This window comes from Camelus dromedarius, chromosome 12 (assembly GCF_036321535.1).
Source record: "Camelus dromedarius isolate mCamDro1 chromosome 12, mCamDro1.pat, whole genome shotgun sequence".
Taxonomy (NCBI): domain Eukaryota; kingdom Metazoa; phylum Chordata; class Mammalia; order Artiodactyla; family Camelidae; genus Camelus; species Camelus dromedarius.
Genome location: NC_087447.1, coordinates 46,504,628 through 46,525,035, shown reverse-complemented (window position 1 = coordinate 46,525,035; position 20,408 = coordinate 46,504,628). Strand labels below are relative to the sequence as shown.

The window sequence follows — 20,408 nt, the reverse complement described above, 5'->3', positions numbered from 1 at the left end:
TTGAGTGTAGATGGCCAGGAAGTGGACTGGGAGGTTAGTCTATGGGCCAGATTATAAAAGTCCTTGAATGTAAGGCCAAGAAACTAGGGCTTTATCCTGTAGGTAAGGGGGAGTCATGAGATTTTAAGTAGGTGTGCTGGTATAATTAGATTTTGGGGGGCAAAATAATACATTTATTACATATGATTGGCAGATAGATTGCTGATATATTTTCTCCAAGTTTGAAAAGAATTTCAAAATAACAAAAGATTTTTATACATCCAATTCGAGGTATAGTTGGGCTCAGGGGACCACTTCATTTTTCACAGAGTGGGCAGAAACATCTGTCTCCAAACATTTTTTGAGGTAGTTGACTTTCAGCTGTGAGACCTGGACCCAGTTATGAAACTTCAGGAGGTTAAGTTCACCAGCCAAGGGGGCTGGAATTTTCTCAGCCATAGGGATGAGGTTCTAGATCAGACCAGAGGAGAGGGCTTTCAGGAAGGAACCAAGAAAGCCTCTGAGGCAGAAACAGAGGAGACAAGGGAAGAGGGGACTGGGGCTGAACTAGAAGGCTTCGGGGGGGAGGGGGAGGAATCCTCTCCAGTTCCAGCATTTCCCTGTACTCACCAGGGGGTTCTCCACTCAGAAGAACAGGGGCAGCCTTAGAGAATAGCTGCCGGAAAAACTGATGAAAACAGGGCCCAGTAGGACCCTTGACTGGATTCAGGAGATCCTAGGATGCCAGAAAGCTACAAGCCCTTGATTAATGAGATGTCCCAGCCAATGGTCACAGCTCCTGAAAGGCACAATCAGGTTGTTTTGTTAGGACAGTCATTTGACTAGGACAGACGGACTTGCATGAACTCACTGGAGTTGGGCAAATGTTCAGAGCAGAGCTCCATGTCCCAGATCCAGTGTTCAAGAGACACAAAGCAGACCTCTTGAGGTTGGAGAACACATGGCTGACCTCAAAGATGACATTGTTCTACACTGCTGGATGGGATAAGGTTTAGAAGAGAAATGGTCCAGAATGGCCTGGTTGGCATCAAGAAGCTGGACAATAGCTGATATACACAGTTAGTGCCTTGTTGGTCTGTCACCTATCAGAGACATAAATGTCAATCTTGCCACTATCAGGAGTTCCGGCCAGAAACCCTCCTCCTCCAGGTCCAATACTTTCTTATTGTAACAACACCTGTAGGCAGATAGGAGGTAGGTCAGAGAAGGGGGTCTAGGCATAACCTGACAGTTTTCCTCCTCTGGCCAGTCTTCCCCATCACTCAGCATTGTCCATTTCCTGAAGCCATCTTCACTCTCAGGATTACCCAGCAGGTTGTGTCCTATTGGCCTGTGCTCACAAAAGTGGCCCAGGAGGCAGGGACTGGCATCGTTGTCGCGGGGTAGGCAGCTGTGGATGATGAGCCACAGGGCGCGGTGGTCCCAGGCCAGGGTCATCAGCCACAGGGCCAGGGCATCCACCAGGGCACACTAGCACGAACATACCTAGTGGCAGCACCCAAGCAGCTTGTGTGTATGGGGGGGGGGCGGTGGCAAGTAGCTCAGCACTGTCAGGAGCAGTTCCAGTGGCAGTTGGCTCAGGCCCAGTGCTTCCCTGGGTTCGAGGCTGACAGGGGGACCCTGGCCGGCCTGCCTGCCCCTGGAGGGTGAAACGCCCGTGATCTCGCCAGGCTAGGCTGCCCCCTACATCTCAGGCAGTAGTCCTTGCCAGTGGGCTTTCACCTTGCTTTAGTTGCCCCAGTCTACAATTCTCTGATATAGTTAGATTTACATTTTACAAAAGTCATTCTAGTGACTAGTATGGTAGATGGGTTGGCAGATGTGAAACTGGATGTACAAAGGTAAGTAAGAAATGACTGTCCTCTCCCTGATCTTGAGCAATAGCTTCTGGTCTCATTGAGGACAGACATTTCACCCCTGAGACATCCTGTCCCAGAATTCTGTACAAATGGCATTCAGAGCTGTTGTTACAATGTGGGTCCTTGCTGGATGTTCACGTGGTGAACAAGAGTTGGGAAGCTTCTCAGATCTGGGCATGTGTGTTGTGGGTTATAAACATTGTGTGTGGGGGTAGTGGGAGTGAAGGTGGTATGGTCTGGTTTGGGAGACATGGAAAGTGAGCAAGGTGGTGAACAAGACTGGGAAGGGGAAAGAGGAGTAATTGGTTCCAAGAAACTGGGAAACCTGCCTGATTCCAGCACCTGAAGATGTGCTCCTCCTCTTCTAGCTTTATGTCAGTGAATTCTGTTCCCTGATGAAGCTGGCTGGGCCTATTTTATTGGGAATTCTAGAGAGATGTCTCTCCTCCTGTCTGCTCTGTTCCACACCCCTTCCCTACTGCTTCACTTGGGATGGGGTTGCATGCTTTGTGCCACTGCCAGGGAGATTACTTTTCTCAGCTCATACAGCTAAATATACCTAGTGACAACTGGTCCCTTGGCTCTTCAGAGAGCTGTTGAGCTGCACCTCTAGCCAATGCTGCATTCTCCATGGTAAGGCAAGACTTTTAGGGAGCCTCCTTAGGCCTTCCTGAGAGAAGAGCTGCTTGTTCTGAGTCTGAAATAGTAAATCCTTGTTGTGGGAGCCAAAAGTTGCCTGTTTTGTTTTGTTTTGTTTTGTTTTTGCTTTTTGTTGCTTTTAAGTTTTGTCTTAAGTCAGGTTTAGCTATCAGTTGGATGTGGGACAGAGTTCAGGGTAATACGTGGTAATGCCTACCCCAAGTATGTTAGACATCAGAGTTCTAGTTTAGTACAACTTTCTTGTATACTGTGTTTACGGCTGGGTAACTGGGACCTTCTGTCGAAGGATATATTATTTGGTAGAGGAGATAGACACATAACAAGACTGATACTGGTATACTCAGTGGCTGTGGGAGCACAGAAGTGTCATCTTTGATGAAGAAGCTTTTTCTTTTCCTGTCATATCCTTATCTTACCCTCCTTCCAATAATAATCACAGCTAACATTCAAGTTGTGCTTTAAAACTTAACTGTGCTTTTCTGAACTTCAGGAGTCACAAGCTCTATGCCCTGAGGAGTTGGGTTATCATAACTGAAGAATGTGGGCTGCAAAAGTGCACACACATAAATCTGTGAGTGGTGGGAGCTGTGGCAAACTAGAGAGTATTCCTCTTCACAGGGTGCTCTTGCTGCTCCACTCTGGCAGATTGTTGCCAGGTAGACAGGCCAACTGAGGAGTGATTCCCTGGGGGTGGGGGCTTGAGGCCCTCATTGTCTCCCTCAGCACCAACTCCCCCACTTCCAAGCTGCCCCAGCTGCAACATAGATATAATATTATTTCATATGGACAATTGATTTTTTTCTTAATTTTAAGTGTGAATAAAAATGTCTTCATAAAATATTGCATTTAAAAATTAATTTGTAATGAACAATCTACATACAAACAATGTGCTTGCTATGCAAACACAACCTCACAACAAGTCCCTTAGCCACCACTCTCCCTTCCAATCAAATCGTAGCCCCTAAATAAAGTTCTAAAGTTGTCACTGGAGCTCAGTGTTCCTGTATCTTTAGATATTTTTTAAAGAGAGCTGGACTTTTGTGGTGAAATTTGATTTCTAAATATAGTTTTGACTTATAAAATGCTCTGTGGGCCACTAAAAGACATGTTCAAAGGCAGTTTATGACCTCTGCAAACATGACTCGTTTAATCCTTATCACACTCAAATGAGAGGGATAATTAGCTCTCATTTTGAGGGGAAAACAGGCCCAGAGATGCTAAGTACTTGCCCAAAAGTCTCACAGGAAGGGAGGAGTCTGTTTTTATGGGTTCGGAGCTCTTTACATTTTGAGTACACTGCCTTTCCTGCTCTTAAGGCCTAATTGTTGCAGCCCCACTACTTTATGCTCTAAAGAGATTTTTCTCAGCATCAGGCCTTTCCTTTGGATAGACCTTCTGTCAGCCCACATTCCTCGTTTGGCACCACTTTCTTGCTGGCTTTGTTTTCTGACCCTACTCTTTCTTTGCATGTTTTGTGGCACCAACAGAGCCCGATGTGAGCCCCTGGGCAGATCCTCCTTGGACATTCTTCCCATAAGCTTCTCTGCTCTCCATATACCTCAGTGATCAGACTTGGCTATAAAAAGCAGTCTAATTCTCACAACATTGGAAACTGACTATGCTTCAATTGGAAAAAAAAAAAAGCAGTCTAATTCTTGTTGATTCTCTGTAAGTAGCTGGTATGTCTCATCACAAGGTTTCCTGCAGTTAGTGGGTAATGGTAGAAAATCCCCTTCCTGGAAGATTTTGGCATTCCTGATCCTAAGGCCTACATATAACACGTTTCCCTAGTCTTAGAGTAAGAAGGTCTGGCTTAGAGCCTAGGAGGACCAAAGTAGGGGCTACCTTAAAGGACCTGATAAATCAAAACTAAAAAATTATGAAGATTAGAAATTTGATCTCTTTAAAATATATGCAAAACCTGTCCACTTCTCATTACCCCTACACTACTACTTTGTTTCAAGCCACCATTAGCTTACACCTTGATTATTGCAATTGCCACCTGGTTTCCCTGCGTCTGCCCTTGCCCTCCTATAGTCTGCTCCTCAACACAGCATTCAGAAAAATTAAAAATATATATATAACTGTGATCATATCACACCTCTCTTCAGATTCCTCCATCTCAGCATAAAGTCAAAGTCCTTATGATGTCCTACAAGGGACTTTATGATCTGGACCCTTGTTGCTTCCCTGAATTCATCTCCTACTAGTTACCACCTCACTTCTCTTTGACCACACTGGCCTCCTTGCTATTCCTGGAACATGCTTGTTCTTGTCACAGGGCCTTTGCATTTGCTATTCCCTGTTCTTGGGATACTCTTCTTCCAGTTATTCGGCTTGCCTCTCTCCAACATTTGCTTCAGATATTTGCTTAAAAGTTACCTTCTTAATGAGGCCTTCCTTGGCTCCTTTAGTTAAGATGATAAATCACGAATGCCACTACTCTTGGCATTCCCTGCTGCTCTTCCCTGCTTTATATAAATAATTGTCTCTCACACCCAAATGGGACGTTAGCTCAGTGAGGATAAAGATTTTTATCTGTTTTGTTTACTACTTACTGCACTTCTAGTGCAGTAAGTTCTTTGTGTCTTCTGGCCACAGCTAAAATACCAGGAACTATGCTGGTACATAGAAATCTTGTATTTGTTAAATAAATGAATGAATGAATTTCTGCCCCTAGACTGGCTGTCTCAGACTGCTTGTGGCTGTGCTTTCCCTGAGATGTCCTAGTGTCTGGTGTTTAAGGTCCAGTGATCTCATCACTTAGGACCCTAATGAGAGCAAATCAGACTCTTAATAAAATGACCAAAATTGTTTTAAGATTCATTTTGAAAAGAAAGCAACTGAAATTGACAAGAAGTATTCTGAAATAGAAGAGCCATGGGAAAAGGGGGTCAAGCTATTAGAGAAATTCTAAAAGTATAAAATAAAATAAAATTTATAACAAAATAGTCAAGTACTAGCACAAAAATAGAAATATGATTTAGTGCAAAAGAATGGAGAACTTAGAAATATACCTAACTATATGTAAAGACTTAACTTCTTATTAACTAGCATTTTCCCAAAAAGGAATGAAAGATAATTTAATGAATGGGGTTGGTATACTAGGTAGCAACTTGGGAAAAAATGTTAAGATTTACAATTTATTGCATACAATACACTGAATGTTAGATGGACTATTTAAAAAATGTCTTCTTCTAAGAGTAGTGATCAGAGTTGCACATTTCTTTGATGTTCAATGCTCTGTGGAAAACAGTGATACATGTTCAATTTTGTATGCATTTATGAGGTTAAGGATCAGGCTGAATGAGTATCTGTGAAATTAATTACCAGTTACATTTCTAAAAGCTTTGACTTCTTTTGCTTTTCTTCTTTCTTGTAAAAATATAGTATGAAAAAAAAATCCACGAAACTAAAGGATAGTATATGCAGTGCAGGGGAAAAGTTTGGGCTATAAAGTCAGATAACTTGGGTTGAAATACTAACTCTATCACTTACCAGCTATAACCTTAGCAGATGTTTTAGTTATCTAATGATATGTAACAAACGTCCCCCAAATGTAGTGGCTCAAAACGCAATAGCATTTATTTTGTCAGATTTCTGCAATCTGGGCTTGGCTTATCAGAGATAGCTTATCTGTATCCACTTGGCATCAGGTGAAGTAACTCAAAAGTAGGGGGGTGAGAATCACCTGAAGTCTCAGTCACCCACATGTCTGACTCCTGGGCTGGAAGACTCATACAGCTGGGCTGCTTAGACATCTCTCCCTAACTCTGTATAGTCTTTCCACATGATCTCTCTAGAATGACAGCTTCAGGGTAGCCAGGCTTCTTACGTGTTGGCTCAGACCTCCCACAGCATGTGTCCCAAAAGGGAGAGAGCCAGGTGGAATCTGTATTGCCTCTTCTAACCTAGCCTTGGAAGTCATTCCACATCATTGCTACCACATTCTTTTCATTAGAAGATGAGTCACTAAAAGTAAGCCTTTATTCAAGGGGAGGGGAAATCCACTTTTGTGGGAGGATTGTCAAAGATTTGTCGGCATATTATAAAATCATCACAGCAAGTAATTTAATCTCCCTAAACTTAATGTTTTGAGAATTTGGGGTAAATTGTGTTCTTTGAGAGTATTACTGTTCTCATTTGTAAAGTAGGTGTGATAATCCACTGATTGTGAAGATTAGATGAGAAAACAGAAGTTAGTGGAATGTTGCTTAGTGTATGAATAAGTGCTCAAAAGTCATTAATTCTTCCTCCCTTTTCCATAATTAAAAAATTTGAGGAAGGAAGTTCTCATTCATTTTTTTTCAAGTGAAAATATAACAAAGAAGAAAAGGCAGTCTAGTTGGCAAGTAGGACATAAACACATGGAAGGAAGGCTACATGAATGATGCGATACACTTGTACATTGGGGGGATGGGATGTGCTGTGGATAGTTAGATGGATGACCTGTATGGAGATCTTGGTGGGCTGACTCCCAGGTGTCTCTTGTGACTTGTGTGTTTTTCCCTTGCAGTTCCTGAGGGAAGACCTCAATTACCATGACCCAACAGCGAAACACAGCACCTTCCATGGTGAAGATAAGCTCATCAGCGTGGAGGACTTGTGGAAGGCATGGAAGTCCTCAGAAGGTAATAGGCAGCCTGGTTATCAATCCTACCTGTCAGAAGGTTTAGAGAAGAGAGAAGAAGATGGGTAGAAACTTGGCCTTAAAAGGACATGGGTATAAAACGCTTAGTAAAGAACAAATTACTGAAATGGTTCTACATGCTGAATAGAGACTGTATAGAGACTGAATGAGACTGAATAGAGTCACTGTGTTGGGAATGGGGGAAGATGCTTCAGAGTTGGAGTTGTTCTTCATTAGAATTCTAACTGAATTCTATCCCTCTCCTGACGCGCTCTCCCAACCCCTCAAAGGAATCTCCCAGCTTTGTCTGCTTTATCTCCAGATATAGGGAGCCTGCTGGCCTTTTGAGGCAGCTCCTTTCTTCTGAAGCTCTCCACTTGGTCCTGGCTCTGCTGAGTCCTAAATGATTCAAAGATTGGGTTGAAGCCCAGGTGGACTCTCTCCTGAGTCTTCTCTTCCAGGTTAAATAGCCCTAGTTCTTTGAAGAAAACATTTTTTTTCCAGCCTCCTCTTCATCTTGGTTTCCTGCACATGGATGCTTTTGTTAAATCTTTCTTAGGTCATGGCTTCTAGAGTTGAATGCTGGCCCCCAGTGGTTTGATCAGCACAGAGCTGAGCAAGACCGTTGGCTTGTCAGTTCTGGATGCTGTACATCTGTTAATGCAGTCTGATTAGTTACCGGTGCCTTCAACAGTCACATCACTCTGCTGACTCATGTTGAACCTATTAAATTAAAACTTTAGCTCTTCAGATCTTTTTCATATGTAAAACTGCTAGGCCATGAGTACCACTTTTTTTTTTTTTTCTGAAACATTCACTTCAGAGTTCTGAGTGAAAACATTTTGTGTGAGACTTGACAGGGAAAGGAAAAACAGTGCTTTAGCCTCTGCTACATTTGTACCTGTGGATGGAGCTTCCTTTGATACTAACGAGAATGGAAGCAATCTCTTCCCGGGGTCTTTTAGGGTAGGACTTGATGCTAAGAAGAGTTAAATGTAAGTGACCACCAGGGTCCCTGGTTTTTCGAATGAGGAGCTTTAGGCCTAGATTTGTAGTTACTTGTTCATTGTCATGCACTTAGTAAACAGTGGAGTCAGAACTTAGACCTGGGCCTTGTGCTCTCTAGGCCAATGCTTTTCCATCCCACCTTGGTTGAAAGCACTGGTCTGGTGGTGGAGAAGACCAGTTTTGGTAGGAATGAAGCAGTTTCTATTTTTGTTTAAATTCTTACCTAGGATAATAGAATTTCAGTTCTGAAAGGGATCATCTATAATATAGATGGAGAGCATTAGATTTGAAACAGAAAGACCTGGATTCTAATCCTTGTTCTAGGATGGACAGGCTGATACTTCTTGTTAATTCTGTTTTCAGTTTGGAAGAAGCATAAGCTAGCTATACAAATAGCTTTTTGGAAATCATTAGAAGCTGGGTTCCTTGTGTGGGCTTTTATTTAACAACTCTGGAGCAACTCAGGCTGTCTACTGATGCAAAATCAAGCACAGAAATGATCTTTGGAATGATACCGGCACTGCCAGGGAAAATCTTCTAACAGTACCATTTAATTTTATTTTTCTTCTTTTTCGGTAATAACGTGAGGCCATGGCGCTTGGGTTTTAAGAGTAGATATCATAAGTAGGAAGTTAGAATGAAAGATGGCAGGGAGAGCATTCCTGGCCTTCTCTGAAAGTCAAAGAGAAGTAGCTGGGAAGGGAAAGCAACCAAAAACAGAGGGACTAAATCATAATATTAGAGAGCAGCTCAAGACAATTGTCTGGTAAGAACTTTATTTCTGGACTCAGCAACTAATTGGAACACTTCCAAGCATGTTTTAAATGACAGGAAGATGGAAGACAATGCAGTGAGTTTTGAAGAGGTGGTAGTCATTACCGATGAGCAGAGAAAAAATTTCAGTGCACAGTGATGTAGCTTATAGCTAAGCTAAAAGTGATATAAATGAACCATTTTAGGATTTGCTAAAATGTCCTAAGTGTCCTGCCTGGTGGTTTGACAAACTAAAGTGAGAATCTTCTCGTGTACTATTTCTCCCAACAATTTGCTTCATTATTCTAACTAAGACCGCTAGTCTTTCTGGAGTGATAATTTCCAGAGCTACAAAAAGCATGCAATATTCTGGCTCTGGCTCAAACTGGCTGGCCTGAGTTTTGCTAGATGTCATAGATATCAGCACTGGTCATTTGTATTCATAGCAGTGGCTGACAAATATCAGGACCAACTATATGATTAGTGTTGTTAACATTTTCTGACTGAAGTTGGGAGACTGTCTTTTCTCTGTGTTATTTCAATTTAAGCAGAAAAATCTGATAATCGCTATATTAGTCAGCTCTGAACTTTAGTAGTAAAAACAACAACAACTCAAAAACTGCTCTAATACTTACATTGTGTTTTATATGTGCTAGGCACTGTTCTGAGTGCTTTACATATATTAACTAATTTATTTCTTACAAAAAGCTTATGAAGTATAAATACTATGATTGTCTCCATTTACAGATGAGGAAAATGAGGCAGAGAGAGTGATTAGGTGAAATAATATAACACAGTTCTGTCACTAACTATCCAGGCTAAGTGCAGACTTCTCAAGAAAAGGGCACAGTACCCAACAAGACTGCCCTCACTTCAAACACCAAACTATCCATAAGCTCTGGATATTCCCAGACCACCTGGGTTCTGAGCAACTGGCTGTAAAATCAGGGGTTCTCACAATGCCCTCAGGTTTAATAATTTGCTAAATGACTCTCAGGATTCAGGGAAGTGCTATGCTTATGTTTTCAATTTTATTATAAAGGATAAAAATTAGGACCAGCTACAAGAAGAGACCCATACAGCAAGGTCTTGCAGGGACATGAATGTGGAGCTTCTGTGTCCTCTCCCCATGGAATCAAGACATGTCACTCTCCTGGTACATCAGTTGTCAGTGTGTTTGCCAACCACAAAACTCAACTGAGCTTCATTGTCCAGAGTTTTTATTGGGGTTTCCTATAAAATAGGCATGATTGATTGACCATGTGGTTGAACTCAGTCTCAGGCCCCTTCCTTCTCCCCAGAGGTTGGGCTGATATAACCTGGCTCAAGGTAGCATGAACTTAAGTGTGATCTGAGGGGCTTATCATGAATAACAAAGAATTGTTGTTTGTGCATTTGAGCCAGTGGAAACAGTAACAGTGCCCTTTGTAGTGCGGGGTGGTGGGAGACACTGACCTAAGAGGCTTCCCTTCTAAAGCATGGCTTCCATTCTTCTAAACAGAGTGCATTATTACTGTTTTTTCTCCCCTTTCCTGGACATGAGATTTAAAAAGATGCTTTCTGCCAAACAGAGTATATTTCTTAAGTAATAATTTCTTTACCCATTTTTATGGATCAAAAACATAAATTAACTTAATTATCAATTTTGATTCTAACTAATATGATTCCAACTAAACTTTAAGAACCTAATATTCTACTGTTACTCTGAACTTTATCTTGAGAAGAATGTTTATTTTCTACTCTGCTTTTGGAAATAATGAGATAAGCTTATAGATGTATTCCGTCTATGCTGTTTGTTGTAGAACAGGGTTTTTCGTAGGAGCAGTAGAGCAGTACTGGAAAACAAGGAGGCTTTTAGGGAGAAATTTCAGCAGAACTGACCTCTCTGTTGACATAACACAGAGGGCCAGGTGGCATTGGCTTTCATCTAAACCATTTCAAAAGTCAGATCAATGTAAAAGAGTTGGCATCCCCATTTTGCTTTTACATAAACCCAATGAGAGATCTGTTTATTCTGTTCTTTTAGTTATTTAAAAATTACTTTGCTAAGTGAATCTTCGAGTCATTTAGTCTTGTTGCTACATTTTTGGAGAAAAAGATACAATTGGCTTTTTCTTTCTCTTACATTCTTTCAGATATAAATACAAAATGACTGTGATAAGTGTTAAATTACTGCATCAACACTGGTGGTTTTTTGTTACCTGAAAAAAATTAACTTATTACATGCATTTTCTATTTATATTAGATAGCTACTTGAGGATAAAATGTCTTACTTGTATCCCCATTTAATAAAGAAAACTGAGCTTCTTTCACCTATTTCTTTCCCCAAGTCCTGAGGATTTACCTCTTTAATATATTTTATGTGCATCTCCTTTGATAATGTTTTAGCTCAACTTCCTCTTTTGAAAGATATTTATTGAGTTGTAATTGACAATAAAATAAGGTATAAATATTTAAAATGTACAGTTTTTAAAGTTTTGGCACATGTATACAACTGTGAGACTGTCACCACAGTCAAGATATTGAATATATTTATCACTCCTGAAATTTTTCTCACAGCCCTTTGTGATCTCTCCTTTCATACCCCTCAGGCAACTACTTATCTGCTTTCAGGCATTACATGCTAGCTTGCATTTTATAGAGTTTTATGTACATGGAATCATATAATATCTATTTTTTAAAAAAAACTTGGCTTCTTTCATTTGGCATAATTATTTTGAGATTTATTCACATTATTTCATATATAAATATTTTATTTATTTTTTATGGCTGAGTAGTAGTCCATTGTCTAGATATATCACAATTTATTTATCCATTCACCTGCTGACAGACATTTGAATTATTTCCAGTTTTTGGTTACACAAATAAAGCTTCTATGATTATTCATGTACAAGTCTTTCTATAGACATTTCTTTTCTCTTAGGTAAATATCTAGGAGTAGAATGGCTAGATCATATGGTAGGTATATGTTTTTAAGAAACTGTCAAACTGTTTTCAAAGTAGTTTTATCACATTGTACATTCCCACCAGCAGTGTGTAAAACTTTCAATTCATCCACATCCTTGTCAACACTTGGTATTGTCAGTCTTTTAATTTTAGCCACTCTAATAGTGTAGTGCTCTCAGTGGTTTTATTTTGCATTTACCTGATGACTAATGATATTGGGCATCTTTCCATGTGCTGAAGTTGTCATTCATATATCTTCTTTGGTGGATTATCTATGACTTATGTCTATTTTTTTATTGAGTTGTTTGTTTTCTTATTGTTGAGTTTTGAAAGTTCTTTATATATTTTGGATATAAATCCTTTATGAGATATATGCTTTGCAAAGATTTTCTCACAGTCTGTGGCTAGTCATATCTGCTTAACAGTGTCTTTTAAAGGACAGAAAGTTTTAATTTTTCTGAAGTCCAGTTTATCAGTTTATTCTTTTATGGATCATGATTTTGGTATCATATATAAGAAATCTTTGCCTAACCCAAGATTACATAAACACTTTCTCTTATGTCCTTTCTAGAGGTTTTATAGTTTTAGATTTTACATTTAGGCCTATGATCTATTTTATATATGGCACTATATATGGATTTTAGTTCTTTTTTATGCTTATGGATATCCCAGTTGTTCTAGAACCATTTGTTGAAAATTCTATTCTTTCTCTGCTGCATTGTCTTGTACCTTTTGTCAAAAAATCAGTTGTCCGTATAAACATGGGTTTATTTATGGACTCTCTATTTTGACCTGATCTATTTGTCTGTCTTTATGTCAGTACCATGCTATTTTGATTATAGTAGTCTTATAATAATTCTTTTAGTCAGGTAGTGTTAGCCCTCCAACTTTGTTTTTCTTTTTCAAAGTTGTTTTGGCTGTTTGTCCTTTAATCAGCTTGTCAGTTTCTACAAAAAAACCTACTGGGATTTTGACTGAGGTATCATCAAATCTATAGATAGTTTAAGAGAGCTGACAACAATACTGAGTTTTCTGACCTATGGACATGATATATCTCTAAGTTTATTTAGGAGATATACTTTCTCTCAGTAATGTTTTGTACCTTTCAGTTTATAGGTCTTTCATATCTTTTGTCAGAATTATCTCTAAATATTTCATATGATTTGATGCTAGAATAATAGTATATTTTTTAATTGTGGAAAAATATACATAACGTAAATTTTCTATTAAGTGGTATTTAAAGAATTTAATTCCTGATTGCTTTATGTAGAAATATAATTGATTTTTATATATTGATCTTGTATTCTGCAACCTTGCTAAACTAACTTATTAGTAGGATACCATCAGGTTTTCAACTTTAGAGAACCATATGTGCTAGTAAAAAGAAAAGTTTAACTTTTTCTTTTCCAACCTGGATGCCTTTTAAAAATCTTTTTCTTGTCCCATTGCCCTGGTTAGGATCTCCAGTACAGTGTTGAAGAGAAGTGGTAAGAGCAGATATCTTTGTCTTGTTTCTGATATTAAAGGGAAAGCATGCAACCTTTCACCATTAAATATAACAGTAGCTATGGGTTTTTGGTAAAAGCCCTTTGTCAGATCAAGGAAGCTACCTTCTATTCCTAGTTTGCTGAGAGCTTTGATCAAGAATGGATGAGATGGATTTTATTAAATGAATTTTCTATGTCTATTGAGGTGATTGCCTGGTTTTTCTATATTTGTTTGCTAACATGATGAATTATTTTGATTGATTTTCAATGTTTAACTCTGCATTCTTGGGATAAATCCCAGTTGGTCATCTTCTTACTATATGTTTGGATTTTATTTGCAAAAATTTGTATTTTTATTTTTCTATTAAAATTTTTTATTGAAGTATATTTGATTATATTAGCTTCAGGTATACAGCATAATGATTCAGTATTTTTATAGATGATTCTCCATTAGAAGTTATTACAAGATAATAGCTATAGTTCTCTGTGCTATATAATATATCCTCATTGCTTATCTATTTTTATACATAGTAGTTTGTATCTCTTAGTACTATACCCCTAATTTGTCTCTCTCTCCTCCCTTCTCCCCTTTGGTAACCACTGGTTTATTTTCTGTGTTTTCTATTTGCTAAAATTCTGTTTAAAGAATTTGCATCTTTGTTAATGAGGGATATTGGTTTGACATTTTCTTTTCTTGTAATATCTTTTTCTTTTAAAATTGATGTCAGGATAATGCTGGCCTCATAGAATGAGTTGGAAAGTATTCTTCAGTTTTTCAGACTTCACATAGAATTGGTGTATTTTTCCTTTAGCCATATGAACCTGAAATTTTCCTTGTGGGAAGGTTTTTTCTTTTTTTCTTTTTTAATCTATGGATTCAACTTCTTTAATAGGTATTCAGGTTGTTTACTTCTTCTTTAGTGAGCTTTTGTAGTTTGTGTCTTTAAGGAATTTGTCCATCTCATCAAGTTGTCAAATTTACTGGCATACATTTACTTATAACATTCCTTTATTATTCTTTTAATATATCTTAAATCTGTAATGTCTCATTCCTGATATTGGTAATCTGTGCTTTCTTTTTTTTTACTGTCTTGTTAGATGTTTATTAATTTTATTTATCTTCTCAAAGAACCAATGTTTGGTTTCAAGGATTTTCTCCATTGTTGTCTATTTCATTGACTTTTACTTTGAACTTTATTTCTTTATTCTGCTTACTTTGGGTTTAATTTACTCTTTTTTTAGTTTTTTAAGGTAGAAGCTAAAGTCATTGATTTGAGACCTTTCTTTTTTTCTACTATAGGCATTTAATGCTCTAAATTTCCACTAAGCCCTGTTTTAACAGCATTTCACAAATTCTAGTATGTTGTGTTTTTCTGTTTTTTTTTTCCATCTGATTTATTGGTAGCATAGACAGAATAAAAATATGTAAAATGAAAACACAACTGATGGTAAATGCTTTTCCTCACTTTTTTTTTTTTGTCTGAGATCGTCTTCAAAAACTTAGCATCTCTTAATATATTCCAACTTTTGGGATTATCTTCACCCTAGAAATTCATACTTCTGAAATCTCTTGTATATTTTATATTTTAGTATTGGTTCTTCACTATGTTAGATGATATATTTTATTTTTATTTTCATTCAGTTCAAAATACTTTCTATTTCCTTTTTGATATCTTTGATTCATGAATTATTGAGAAGCAAGTTATTTAGTTTCCAAATACTGGGGGATTTTCCAGAGACTTTTCTGTTATTGATTAACAATTTAATTCCATTGTGATTTGAGGACATACTTTGTATGACTGGAATCCTTTAAAATATTTTAAGACTTCCTTTCAATGTACCCAAACATGATCTATCTTGGTAAATATTCCACGTGCCCTTGACATTTGTTGGATAGAGTGTTCTAGAGGTGTCAATCAGGCCATGTTGATTGCTGGTATTGTTCAAGTTTACTGTATCTTTGCTGAGTTTCTGCCTACTTGTTCTATCAATTAATGAAAGAGAAGTATTTAAACTTCCAACTATAATTGTAGATTTTACCTATTTCTCCTTGCAATCAATTCTGTGAGTTTTTGCTTCATGTGTTTTGAAGGTCTGTTCACTAGGTGCAGACAGATGTAGGATTATAATGTCTTCTTGATGAACTGACCTCTTTATTTTTATGAAATGACCTTCTTTATCCCTAGTAATATTCTTTGCTTTAAAGTCTACTTTGATATTAACATAGCTTTCTTTTGAGTGCTTCTGGTTTGGTATATCTTTTTCCATCTATTTATTTTTAACCTATTTGTGTTTTTCCATTTAAAGTGTATTTCTTGTAAACAGCATGTGGTTGGACTGTTTTTTTTCCCCAGTCTGACAATCTCTGCCTTTTAATTGGGATGTTCAGACCACTTACATTTAATATGCTTATTAATATGGTTAGATTTGAGTCCATTATCTTCTTTTTTTTCTTTCTGTTTTTCCCATCTATTCTTTGTTTCCTTTTCATCTTTTTCTGCCTTCTTTTGATTTGAATTAATGAGTATTTTTTATGATTCCATTGTATCTTCTTTGTTGGCTTAACTCTTTGTTTTGTTATTTTAGTGGTTGCTTTAGGTGGTAAAATATATATCTTTAACTTATCACAGCCTATTTTCAAGCGATATTATTATACCTTGTCACATATAGTATAAGAACCTTCCAAGAATGTATTTACATTTCTGCCTTCTCAACCTTAGTTTCACTCTCTGTACTGTGGCCTGGAAATTTTCTCATAGCCATAAGCGGGGGCAATTGTATGATTTACCTCGTTTGTTTACCATCTCTCGAAGAGCATTGTCTACTGTGGGCTGTTGTCCAGCGTCTTGAAAATCATTGTTTCATATATTTTGTTTTGTTTTGTTTTTGGTTGTTTCAGGAGGGAGGGTAAATTCCATCCCTGTTACTTCATTTTGACTTGTAGCAGAAGTCTCAACTTAATCATCTTCTGCTTTGCTTGAATGCATTCACACTGTTCTTCTTGGCCCAGTCTAGCTCTACTGCAGTCTGTCTTTCAGTTAGTTCCAGAGAGATCTTTCTAAAATAAATGTCTGACCGTATCTCTGCTTACATTTTTCAGTGGCTCTCCATTTTTTTAAAATAATGAAACAAACATGGTAGGACACCAAATTTCTGGGTGAAAGAAATATTCTTAAATGGAACATGGGCAAATAAAGATATTGCTAAAAATATTACAAGTAAATTTCTGTGTGGTCATATATAGTAATCATGTTATTTTGAAAAGATAAATATTGGTTTTTCAATTGGTCAGGTAACAATTTGTGTAGAACTAGCATTTAGTTTACATCACAACTGCTGTCTCATTTGGAACTCAAGAAAATAAAGTACTAAAAGCTTGGTAGTTGTTGATGAAAGAAATTATCATAGAAAAAGACATTGATTTTGTTCATCATTATCTATGAGGCATTATAGTCAGATGCATTAAAATTAAGTGTCTATTTGTAATCTCAAAATGAATTACCTCATTTAGGAAAAAAAGATCAATATGCATATAAATAGAAATCTGGTGATCTTTTTTTGTTTTCTGAGGGTTTCTTTATAATTTAGTATTGTCATTCCTTACTGACATCTGTAGTATTGGCCCCAAAGGGTACTGTTTCTCTCCTATAATTTGTGCAAACATGCCTCTATTTAAAGAAAAATTAACTGAGTGCCTTCTACATACCAGGCATTTTGCTAGATTACTTTAGCATACCAGGCTCATGCTTATTTCATATTTTCTACTACTCTTTATCACATTCCTTCTCTGTAGCTGCACTGATTTATCTGTAGCTATCTGCAGTTATATGTCATTCTCTTTCATCCTTTGATGATTTCACATGTACTGTTCTCTCTGTTATTCCTCCTTTGTTGATCTGGTTAAATCCTATTTGATAATTAAGACTCAACTGAAGTATCTCCTTCTTTAGGATAACTTCCCTGAAAACCACAAGCTAGGTTAGGAGCCTTCTGTGGTCCCACAGCCTCTTTACGCTTATCTTATCACAGCACTTAGCACACTAATCGCAACCATGTGCTCCCTTTAGCACACTTAGCACAGGACCTGGCCCAGAGCAAGGATGTGGAAGACAAGGTTTGTCCTTGGGTCTGCCATTGTATGATCTTCTACAAGTTGTCTGCCTCATTCGGTATTCCAAACTCTAGGTTCTTTTACTACTCTGCAGCCGTGCTGCTAGCTAGTGTTTCTCTAACCTGGTCTCTGAAGGCCATGTAGTTGCTTTATAGATGATTTCACTGGTATGTCCTGTTGGGGTCTGGGAGACCTGGTTTTTTCCAAGTAGCATAGTGGGCCTATAATATGAGACATAGGTGAAAGGGCCAGATTCTTTTTTCAATGATGGCTTAGGGTTTGGTATTGATACCATGTTAGAAAACTAACATGATGTCTGCTTCATTCTGGACTCAGATGACAAACTGCTAGTCAGAGCCAGAGGGAAACCACTCAGACAAACCACAGGTCTAGGCCACAAACTATCTTTAGGGTGGGGCACTTTGTAAGATTCTGTAGGTGTCTTGGAGTGCTCTCTAAGTAGCCACAAAGCTTATCACAGAGCTTATCAGAAGCTAGGCTTTGTGATGCCTTTTTACAGTCACTCCTTTCTCTGTGTCCCCACATCATCCAATATATCTGTCCCCCTCCTGCCTTCCATTTATCACACTGTATTATACTTACTTAATTTCCTGTATGCCTCCTTTTCTAGAAGAGAACCCTTGACGATAGAGATAGTCCATATTGATCTCTGTATCTAGTAACTAACCAAGGACCTACTAGAGTAAAGCCAATGAAAGCTTAGTGAGTGAATGAATGGTGATAATAATAATAGCTAGTATTTGTTTAGCACTTACTGTATGCTAGGAGCTTCTCATATCTTCACTACATTCTTATGATGTGAGAACTCTAATTCTCACCATTTTATAGGTGACAGAATGAGGCACAGAAAGGTTAAGCAACTTAATGATGGTCTTACATCTAGTAAGTGGCAGATCTCAAATTCAAACAAAGGGACTTGGTTCCAAAGTCCAAATTCTTAGCCTCTGTGCTCTGTCTGGCTGACCAAAAGGCTGACCAAAAGGCTGACCAAATGACCAACTGAGTGACTAACAGCTGTGTGAAAGAGAGGCAAAGAAGGAAGAAGGTACTGATAACCTTCCTGCCAGACATAGTTCTTGACGTATAAGTTCAAAACCACAAAAATAAGTGAAAACTTTACCTGGAGGCACTACCGACCCATTAGGGGAAAGATATACTGATTCAGGAACCCATTTCTTACTGCTTATTCTTTCTCTGACGAGAAAAAGCATTGGCCAAGGCCAAGGATCTGTTCTGACGTATTCCTGGAGGTATCACCATAGCTCATGTCCTAGGGTATAATACTGTTCCATCTGCCTGGAATGCCTTTCCCCCAAGTTTCCACATGGCTCATAACTTCATTTCATTTTCTCCTCAACTGCTACCTCATCAGAGGGCCCTTCCCTGAACTGGTCTGTTATAGCACTACTCTTCATCCTCTTACTCTTCTGTATTTTCCTTAATTGTATTTATCACTATCCAACATATAATTATTTGTTATAGCATTTTAGTTTGTCTCTCTCCACCATAACGTAAGTACCAGGTATATGTGACTCTATTTTGTGCACTGTTATATCCTGAGCTTCTAGAGTGGTGCCTGGCAGGTAGTTGTTGCTCAATAAATTATTTCCCCACAAAGAATAAGTGATTTTAGAGTTTCAGACCACCTGCTTTCAAGGACTTTTATCATTTGGCCACAGCAGTACCTCACTCTCCTTGCCCCTATGTGTAACCCATGGTCTCCTGACAAACTGAAGTCAGAGTGCTCTGAACAGGTTCCATACTTTATAGTTCTGTGTCTTTGCCCATGTTTCTTTCCTCTGGTGGGTCCACATCTCTGTCCATCCAGATTCTGACCAGTCCTTAACATCTACCCCTTTTTTAATGAATATAGACATATGAAGAAACAATTACTACTGAGTTTGTATTAAATCTTAGGCATTTTCAAACATATGAACTCATTTACTACAACAACTCTGGGAGATAGATGTTGCTAGATTATAAGCTATGTGAGTATAAGGATTTCTGTCTCTGTCACTGCTCTGTTCCCAGTGCCTGGCACAAAGCAGTACAAAATGTATGTTTGGAATAACTGGATGAATACTTTATAGAAGGGAAAATTGAGGTTCAGAAAGGTCAAGTGATTTACCCATTCTGGTCCATAGCACATAGAGTAGAAATCAAGATCTCCCAGCTTTAAATCTAATGCTTTTTCTAATATATTCTGCAATAAAAAATCCAGTGTTCTAAAATGCCCAGGGATTTGGATATCCTGAATAACTTTGCCTTTTGTGGTTATTTCAGAACAAATAAATATTTTTACTCATTTTATATAACAATCTTTCTCTAATGGAAAAGGCCCCTTCCTATCTATGAAACATAGTGTGGAGGCCAGGATATATCTTTGTTATCTGAGAAACTAACTGAACATCAATTTCTGGGTTTCTCTGCTGATACACACAAGATAAGTGCTTTAAAAAATAGTTCCCCCCTTTAATGTTACAAGAAATCGATGGGGAAGAGTGATACTGTGTGTGAGAAAACATAATGTACATACTGCTGAAATGTACAAGTGATCCAGGACCTACAGATTGACATCATTTGTTCATTCATTCACTTATATCAGTTCTTTTGTCTATTAGGTAAGCTTTACAGACTGCTTAGAGTGACCTGGCCCTGTGTTAGATAATGGAGGATACGTTGCTTATTAAATGCTTATAGCTTAATGGAAAAGAGAGATGTGTGACTAAATTATAACAATGTAACACACACGTTATGAAAGAAGTATGTATAAAAAAAGTGCTGGGTAAGCAGAGATGGGAGAGCTAGTACGTACTTTGAAGGTTTTTGAAGATGGCATTTTGAAATGGGCCCCCAAGAGTTTCAACAAGTGAAGAGGTAGAGCTAGGTTTTAAGGATTAGTTGGTGTTTAGCAGGCCAGGAAGAGGGAAAAG

General features: G+C 38.0%; 1 protein-coding gene across 4 annotated transcripts in view; it reads left to right on the top strand.

The window, feature by feature from the left end:
- The window catches only part of STIM1 (stromal interaction molecule 1), a 169,725-nt gene that overhangs the window by 106,418 nt on the left and 42,899 nt on the right, over window positions 1–20,408 (top strand). For all 4 annotated transcript variants that reach the window (XM_031460206.2, XM_010988888.3, XM_031460207.2 and 1 more), the window contains one exon: window positions 7,036–7,150. In XM_031460206.2, coding sequence (XP_031316066.1) covers window positions 7,036–7,150 — 115 coding nt within the window. The remainder of the gene's footprint in view (window positions 1–7,035; window positions 7,151–20,408) is intronic.